This window comes from Alosa pseudoharengus, unplaced genomic scaffold (genome assembly GCF_046254945.1).
Source record: "Alosa pseudoharengus isolate Yale_2024_CS ecotype anadromous, Long Island Sound unplaced genomic scaffold, YU_APseudo_1.1 YU_APseudo_1.1_scf_3, whole genome shotgun sequence".
NCBI classification, from domain to species: Eukaryota; Metazoa; Chordata; class Actinopteri; order Clupeiformes; family Clupeidae; genus Alosa; species Alosa pseudoharengus.
Genome location: NW_027468718.1, coordinates 14,347,049 through 14,356,707, shown reverse-complemented (window position 1 = coordinate 14,356,707; position 9,659 = coordinate 14,347,049). Strand labels below are relative to the sequence as shown.

General features: G+C 48.1%; 1 protein-coding gene across 1 annotated transcript in view; it reads left to right on the top strand.

Moving 5' to 3' along the window:
- The first annotated feature begins 265 nt into the window (after positions 1–265).
- mphosph8 (M-phase phosphoprotein 8) overlaps positions 266–9,659 on the top strand; it is a 24,679-nt gene continuing 15,285 nt past the window's right edge. Inside the window, 2 exon segments of the mRNA XM_076263250.1 lie at positions 266–475; positions 9,077–9,226. Coding sequence (XP_076119365.1) covers positions 374–475; positions 9,077–9,226 — 252 coding nt within the window. The 5' untranslated portion in view covers positions 266–373.

Below are 9,659 nucleotides of genomic sequence, written 5' to 3'. Positions count from 1 at the left end.
AAATGTGCGACTACTATTTGTTGACCACTATTTGTTGATTTTGGGGTAGGTCCCCTTGAGTTCATTTGATAGGCCAACGCATTTACACAGGCAGACACAAGTGTATGTGTTTCATGCGATTGGTTCAAAATCCAGTATGTCATTGCAGTCTTTGATGTGATTGGCCTCCCGAAAGTCAATTGGCCAATTGAATGTCGTCTGCCAGCCTTCTCAGTCGACCGCTCAGTAGGCTCGCCTCTGTACTTTGCAAGGACTAGTGAACACACCGAGGCGTAGCTCAGTCGTTGGTTAGGACAGTGGACTGACTAGATATTCGGCGACAAGCGTGTAAACCAAGGAAAAGCTTGCTATTTTGGCGCTTGCATCGGTCGTGATGGCTTCTGGAGCTGAGAGACCCGAGGCCGGAGACAGCGAACAAGACGAAGAGGAAGATGTATACGAAGTGGAGAAAATTATTGACATGCGAGTGGAGGAGGTAAGTTGAGGCAGGGGGATGTTGGCAAGCCGCTTATGAACCTTTGCTAGCGGTGTGAGCCAGTTAGCTGGCTAGCCATCTAGCTAGCATTATTGCTAGCATGTGGAGTTTGGATAGTTCAAACTATTTCACAATTTGATGAGGGTTTCCCCGACATACTGTGTTGTAGTAACGTAAGGCGTAAGTGACCCAAGGACGGTACAACGGTTGCTTCCTCTGCTCAGATTGTAGGCGAATGTATGCCTTAACTTTAGCTGATGATAGTTTGCTATAGCGTTATAATTAGCTTAGAAAGGCTAGCCATTGCGCGATTCCTCCTTGGGTGTTCAGGCCAAGGATAAATTGTTGTGCTCCCTCCGATGGGCCTCATCTAACGTTAGTTGGTGTTAGCTAACGCTAGCTGTCTGTGCAGCTAGCTGGCAAATCTGAAATATTACATTCAAATGCTGATTGCAGGTGTATGTTAAACTGGTCGAAACTTAAACAAACATGCTCTCCCTGGCATGATAAGTGGCTGGGTAAATGCTTTGCTTGCTAGTTGCTTTTCCATAAGTTACCCCCCCCCCCCCATGCTAACTCGCTAAAACGCGCTAGTTGAACAGAAAATTCCCACTTTGCTGGATAACCATAGCAGATAGCGGAATGCCTGCTTTGCACAGATAGTGAGCGATTTGGTCCTTTTCCGTGTAGACACTTCGCTATAACAGCTCATGATGCCGATTCTGGTAGCATTCACTTTGTAGCTCGGTTTCATAGTACATGTTTATGTATACGAGAGAAGTTGTCTTCATAAACTGGTACGGCTGTCGTGTTTACATTGAGAGTTTACCGGTTGGGCGGACACCCTTGGGTACATTAAGTCCTTGAGCGAATGTTCTGGAAATAAAACTGCGTTGTTGGCACTCGCAAGGGTATTTTAAATATTGCAATATTTTAGCCACGTGTTGTGTTTATCTATTAACTGTACATCTGGAAAAATATAGTAGTCCTGAAGTTGTTCTGTCACTGTGAGGGTCACGTGAGTAAGATGGCCCTATAGAGTTTGGTAAGTGACCCACAGAATTACCCTCCCGAATGTTGTGGACACCGGTATGTATACAAATGTGCAGATATGCAATATTCAGTAAAGTGTGTGTGTGGTTGTTGTTGTCTTGTATTGTGGTGTCCGTTTGGAATTCAATTAGTCTAAGTTTTAAGGAAATCATTCTTGCAAAAATAGTGCCATACCAAGTTGCATCACACTTGTATTGTTGATGCATGATGCTTTTTGCCGTGTCATGCCATGCTTGACTATTTCTTGCACACCTCTTAGGCTACCACTTACCACACCTAACCAAAGTACTCACTGATTAAATATGTTTCTGACATGACCACCACCACCCCCTTCCTTTACTTGATTGGCTTTCATCTCGTTCACCCTGCAGTCTTTACCTGCTGCACCTGTTGCTAAGCACCCAAGGGCCACTCAATGCCAGTGTTCCTTGTAAATCTGAATGTGTGAGTCAAATGTGTGTCCTGGAAATTACTGGATCAAAGTATCCGGTCCTACCCCGGCCCTGCAGACATGGTAATCGGTAGCAGTAGAATTGATTGTAGCTCAGAACATGCAGTCTGACAGGAATCAAATAGAAAACATATCTAAGCTGGGTATACGGTCTCTACCACTGTGGCGGAACAGGCTTCGAGAACCGGTTTTGGTTTTTGTTCTGGCTGCGCTCCCCTTATTTTCAGATGGCCAGCCTTGACTTTTTAGTAACAGGTGCAGCCTTGGAGCCTCGGGGAGGCTTTTCCTGTGAGGGGAGGATCTGCCGTCTGGGCACACCACACCACACCCTGCTTCCCCCCACCTCTCCGCGACAACTCCGCTCCCCTCTATCTCTCCACCAGACCTCCGCTCCCCTCCACCTTCATCTCTCCATCTCTCCACCACACCTCCACCTTCATCTCTCCATCTCTCCACCAGACCTCCGCTCCCCTCCACCTTCATCTCTCCATCTCTCCATCTCTCCACCAGACCTCCGCTCCCCTCCACCTTCATCTCTCCATCTCTTCACCACACCTCCCCTCCCCTCTACCTCTCCACCACACAACCTCCCAGGGACCCTCTGCTTCGAGCGTCTGACAGATGGCCCGTCTATCGTCTTGTGGGATTCGACGGAAGTACCGCTTCCACACCCACGCACACACACACACACACACACACACACACACACACACACACACACACACACACACACACACACACACACACAGTTGGCTAGCTGTCAGGCCCATAGAAAGATGTTTACATCTGCAGCTCCTGAAGTGCTACTGAAGTGCGGGGTAATGCTTGCTTGCATGTTAGCTCGCTTGCTGGCTGCTGGGTGCTGGCAAGTGTATAAAGGGATTGAGGAAGTCGTGTTGGTGGCGGAGGTGACATCCTCACTGTGCTCTCTGGCTTAGTTTGAGTAGTTGACAGATGAGTGTGTGTGTTATCACATTAGAGGCTCAGATGTGGTTATGGTAAATGGTGTGTGTGTGTGGGTGTGTGAGTGAGAGAGAGTGTGTGTGAGAGTGAGAAAAAAAAGTCTGGAATTGTTTGGGAGAGAGTAAAAGCACTCCCTGATGTATCTCCTCACCGAAGTCCTGGGTTCCCTCAATACCAAGGAGAGAGAGAGAGAGAGAGAGAGAGAAATAGGAGAAGGAGGGCAGGTCTGTCCCCACAGGGATAGAGATAGAACGAGGATAAAGGGGTGGACAGAAGAGGAGAATAAAGAAAGGGAGGAGAAAGGCCCGACACACGAGTGGGAGACCAGACCACAGCTGCTGTGGTGCCTGTTCGGGCGGTGTGGTCAGCTTTGAGCAGCACCCGCCCTCAGGGGAGGGGACCACCAAGCAGTGTGTGAAGAGCTGTTTGCCCTCAGATTTTGTGTGGCAGCACGATAAACACACGCAGAGACACACACACACACACACACACACACACACACTATATCTCCCTCTGTCTCTGTGTATCTCTTATTTCATTTCTCTCTGTTTAAGTCACACACTTGGAAGCACCACTCGCTTACAAAAGAGTCATTGAACTTTGTGTCTGGATCTCGTCTCACAAATGTCACTGTACAGTATTGGATTTGAGGTGATTGTATATTATGTGAGAGACGAAGTGTGTGTGTGCGTGTGCACGAGCACGTGCACGTGCACGGCTGGCCTTATATTGGTCTGCCAAAGCTGCAGTTGACTGCACATTTCACATGACTGAGTCATTTTGCACAGTTCTCATAGGGCTTCCATGTTTTGGAAGATCTCCCGGTTTCCCCGCGCACACACGCCCGCGCTTGTGATTGCTTGGCTGTGTGCTGTGGAAGAGTGTGTACAGTCTCACTTTCGTTTTCGCTCCCACACGTTATGTGTGTGTGTATGTGCGTGTGTGTGCACACACTTTCGTTATCAAAAAATTGCTCTTCCCCACTCCCTCTCTCTTTTGCTGTTTCTCTCTTTCCTACCAGGTTTCTCTGTCCCCCCATTTCTCCTAGTCTTTCTCTACCCTTTAATTTCTCTCTCTCTATTCAGTCCTTTCTTCCTCCTTTGCTCTGCTGTGTGTGTGTGTGTGTGTGTGTGTGTAGATATATCTGTGAGTGAAAGGGCTCCCTCACTTTCGTTTTCCCTCCCTTCGTGACAATCTTTTCCTCTGGGTGCGTGCGTGAGAGTGTGAGTACATCTGTGTGTGTGTGTGTGTGTGTGTGTGTGTGTGTGTGCAGTGTTTCCCACAGAATTGAATTCTATTTGTGGTGGTAGGCTTGCAGAATTAACTTGAATGCAACAGTTCTTAACAAATTAACGCAGCGTGGTTATGATGCAGATTTAAGCACGGTTTAGCCAGTCTGCTTTTTTGTCAACAACTGCAGGATTGTTAATGTTTTCTTTAAACGTGCATGTAGGTTTGTTGAGAGACAAGGAGAGGCTGTGCAAAGGTGCACATAGCTCTTCAAAGAACGAAGTACAAGTAAACAGTACAACATGGAAAATCATTGTGTGGTGGTCAGTGTTGATATTGTGGTGGGCCGCCACAAATAAGTCAATGTATGGGAAACACGTGTGTGTGTAAGTCAATGTATGGGAAACGTGTGTGTGTGTGTGTGTGTGTGTGTGTGTGTGTGTGTGTGTGTGTGTGTGTGTGTGTGTGTGTGTGTGTGTGTGTGTGTGTGTGTGTGTGTGTGTGTGTGTGTGTGTGTGTGTGTGTGTGTGTGTGTGTGTGTGTGTGTGTGTGTGTGTGTGTGTGTGTGTGTGTGTGTGTGTGTGTGTGTGTCTCCTTGCTCGTAATGTCAGGGCTGTGTTGTCCCACTGGCCTCCAGTGGTGCAGGAGAGTGAGGCAATAAGAGAAGGGAGGGGGATAGTGGTGATAATTGTGTGTGTGTGTGGGGTGAGGGTGTCCGTTGAGTTGGTAGCTGAAATCGGAGACGAAGCTGCTGGCAGTCTGCCCTCCACTGCCATTCAGTGTTCAACTGACTGGGTCACACACACACACACACTCCTCTGTCTGTCTCCCTCTATTCTCACATGTACATACACACATTCTCTCTGGTGCAAACATAGACACACACGAAACTACACGTCACATTCTCCATATAAATTCATGCAGTCACTGCCATTCAGCATTCAACTAACTATGACGCACACACACACACACACGCATAAACACATAAACACATCAACTCACTCCTGTCTCTCTCAGTCTCCCTCTCACATACACAAGAAACACTCAAACACTCTCTCTGATGCAAACACGGACACTTAAATGTACACGTCACCATCTCCCCGACAGAAATTCATAAAGTCTGTGTCGCATTAACAAACAAGTGCACCTACTATATTCTTTGTCACCCGTGCAGATTGCAGTGTCACGCCCACACTAAATGTTCCAGAGCATTTATAGAAGCCCTTCTGGTCCAGTCATCACATGCAGCCAGACACACACACACACACACACACACAGACACACACACACACACAGACACACACACACACACACAGAGAGAGAGATACTACCTCCCCCCTCTGGCTCACCTTTGGTTACCAAACAAAGCCAAACACACTCCTCTCTGGCTTATAGCATAATGTAATCGTCTGACTTGAGCACTCATTAACTCCCAGGGTTAATGCATCCCACTCAAAACTAATCTCTCAACTCGGCTTCTCCCATGCACACACACACACACACACACACACACACACACACACACACAGAATCTCACAGGTACCACACACGCATTTGGCGCACAGGCATAGATAGACAGGAGCGCACAAAGGCAGTCACAGACAGACAGACACTTTCTCTCTTTTACTCCCACGTGCACACATGGACAGATGCGCATTAACACACACACACACACACACACACACACACACACACACACACACACACTGACTCATCACCCATTCACCCCCGCTCTTCTCGGCAGCCTTCTGTGAGCATTAACAGCAGCTGACAGGCACGCCAGGTCAAGCCGCCGATGCCGAGTCGACTGCATGCTCTACTAGTGTGGGAAGATAAGGCCCGGCCTGTGTGTGTGTGTGTGTGTGTGTGTACATTTGAAGGCTAAAGTGCCGCTTTATTGGCCACAGTTCAGGGCTGTAGGCAAATCAATGGCGGCTGATTTGCCTTATTACAATAAAGTGCTGCCTGTTTTGCTTAAAGGGAGTTGTGGTGTACAGATTTAGAGGCTTTGCTTGAGAGGACTAGCCTGGAATTCTCTCTGCGAGACACTCTGGCAATGAGCAATGATACACGTTACTTTTACCCCAACATTCCGGAGAAACAGCTAAATTGATGAAGACCGCGCTGCAACGTTGGAGGACGGTACACATTGGTCGTAGTGTTATCTGATTGCGTCGAAGTCCGAAATCATTCAGTGTAAACGTGGTCTAGTGTTATCCAATTGCGTGCAGTGAGATTTTTAAATGCATGCTTGTTGCCGCCCCTCGAGTTGGGCCATTACATTGTTCTTGGCCAGACCCTTAATCTTTCTAGATTATCAGGGTCTGGATTTTCCAGGCTATGAGAGGACCTGGATGAAGACAAATGGCATGCTTGACTAGGTTCAGGTCCGTCTAATCAGTTTTACAAACTGCTCTGGTGACTAGTCTGGAAAGGAATGTTTGTGTGTGTGTGTGTGTGTGTGTGAGCGCGTGTGTGCATGCGTGCATCCGTGCATTCATGTGAATGTGTAAGTTTGAAAAAAAAACAAGACTGACAACATACACACCCCAGTTTGTGTACACAGCTAAAATTAAATCCACGCCTAAATTCTAGCTCAGCCTAGCAAAGAAGGAATGCACAACCTAAAGGCGGAAGAACAGGAAAGTACACTACACATACGCGTGTGCGTGCGCAGGTGCACACGCACACACGCTCACCACAGCCCCTCCTCACCACATACATACACACACACCACATTCCCCCATACACACATACAGTCATATGTATACATACATACCCCATACAGTCATATGTATACATACATACCCCATACATACACATACCAACCCACATATTTATATATGCTTGTACATTATACCCACATAAGTGCCTGCAGGCTTGCAGATATAACCTTACACAATGGAGCCAGCTCAGTAGTCACGCATATGCAGTACAAACGGCAAATGTCTGAAGACACACACACACACACTCACTTATTCACAAACATGAACACACATTTACCACCCGTGGAGGACAATGTGTGCCTGATTGGTTGGAAACAAAGGACAAAGGCTAGGGCTCGGGGCCCAGGGACGCCACATAGAAAGTAGCCCTGGCCTGCAGACAAGGTTGCAGGACGTAAGCAGCCACGCCTTGATCACAGAATGAACAACAACAACAAATGAGTCCGGCTTTTAATCAGTCATTTTATAGGTGGGTCTGTATGGGAAGTCACCGCAAACAGGAACAACGGAGCCTGCTGTGGGTCAGGTGTCAGAGGGAGAGAGGGAGGGAGGGAGTGAGGGAGTGAGTGAGTGAGGGAGTGAGGGAGTGAGGGAGTGAGGGAGTGAGTGAGTGAGTGAGTGAGTGAGTGAGTGAGTGAGTGAGTGTCGGTCATGGGGTAGTAGAGTGGATGAGACCGAGAGAGAGAGAGTTCAGCTCTTCAGAAGATGAGATTGATGGACATGGTTGGAGTGGACAAGGGGAGGGGCTGGTTATGGACTTCTGGTGGTGTGGGGCGGAGAGTGGGAAGAGTGAGAGTGGGGGGAGGAAGAGTGAGAGTGGGGGGAGGAAGAGTGAGAGTGGGGGGAGGGTGGGTATGCAAAGGTCTGAGCAGAGAAATGCAGAGGTCACCAAGAGGCAGGGCAGGCAGTGACACTGGGTGGGTGTGTGTGTGTATATTAAGCTGCGTGTGTGCCAGTGGGAGTGCCCATGAAGGTTGCTGCTGAGTCTCTGTGAGGAAATGCACACACACACACACACACACACACTCACAGTGAGAGTGTGTCACAAGCACAAAGAGGGCCTGCAGGAAGGCTGTGTTTCTACGGCTTAATAACAGTAATCAACATAAGAATGAATGCATCCGCTGGTGGTGTGCATTCACCCATTCAATCTGTTATTCAGTCAGAGACAAACACACAGCTGGGAGAACTCACTCACTCACACACACACACACTCACACACTCACACTCACTCACACTCACTCTCTCACTCACTCACACACACACACACTCACACACTCACTCTCTCACTCACACTCACTCTCTCACTCACTCACACACACACACACTCACACACACACACACACACTCACTCACTCACTCTCTCACTCACACTCACTCACTCACTCACTCACTCACTCACTCTGGGTATAGGGATTATACCCAGGGCGCCGTCTTTTGAGTGCGTGGGGTCGAGTCACATGTGAGTGTTTGTGGGGGGTGGTTATCGACTGTTGAGAGGATTTAGTATGTCCGGAAGTCCTCCTATGACATTTCTGTCAGCATTCTCTCTCTCTCTCTCTCTCTCTCTCTCTCTCTCTCTCTCTCTCTCTCTCTCTCTCTCTCTCTCTCTCTCTCTCTCTCTCTCTCCTCTCTCTCTCTTCTCTCTCTCTCTCTCTCTCTCTCTCTCTCTCTCTCTCTCTCTCTCTCTCTCTCTCTGTTTGTGTGTGTGTTTTGTGGGTTATTTTCTTTGTCCTTGAGTGGTCTTTGTCCTTGCAGGGCAGGGTGCACGGTGCACCAAGCAGATCAGATTCTCTCTGAAGATCCATTGGAAAGCAATGGATAGTAGACTTAACACCACGTGCCCCCCCGCCCCCCCCACACACACACACACACACACTCCCAGCCCATCTCCATCTCATCAGCTGATATGCAGCCTCAGGAGATGCTGGAGATATAGGCTTACTGCTTTCAAACACAAATCCTGCCATTGCCCCAGTTGAAGACCTCGAATAGATCGGTTAGGTTCCATAACGGTCGACCCCTGCACTGTCTCTCATTCTCTGCTTCCTGAGTACCTTAGACCTTTTGAGTGACCACATGAGTCTGGAAATCAAGAGATATGGTGGTGGTGCTCCTGTCCTGTCTCCTGTCGCCCCTATGCTCATCATCATTCTCTGTGACCTTTGAACTCTGCAGGGGGAGGTGCTGTACCGCGTGCGCTGGAAGAACTACACCTCGGACGAAGACACCTGGGAGCCCGAGGCCCACCTGGAGGACTGCAGAGAGGTGCTGCTGGCCTACAAGAAGGCCCTGGCCGAGAACAAGCCCAAGAAGGATGCCAGCGTGGTGAGTGACCTTTGACCTGGCAGCACTGGGACAGCAGTGATGGGACTCTTGACCTGTCGCTGAACTAATATTTGGATTCCACAATTGCCAGATTTGTGTGCATAGATAGGTCTTGTTTGTGGTCGTTTTCAGGACACAAATTAGATTTGGAATTACTGTTATTTGGATGAAGGCTTTGGAAGGTGTGGAAAATGCTATAAATAAGTTTCCAGACTGTGAAAAAGCCTGACATAAAATGCTGTCTGAAACAAAAGGTGTAATCAAACCAAAACCACTGTAATACAGGCCACATTTAAAAAATAATGGCTATTTGGGGAAAAATATATTTAATTCTGAAATGGTCTTGTTGAGGCCAGGAAAAGTGTTGATATTCAGAAAGCCTTTTTTCTTTTGGGAGAGGAAGAGTATTCATGCAGGTTTTGACCTTTTAAAA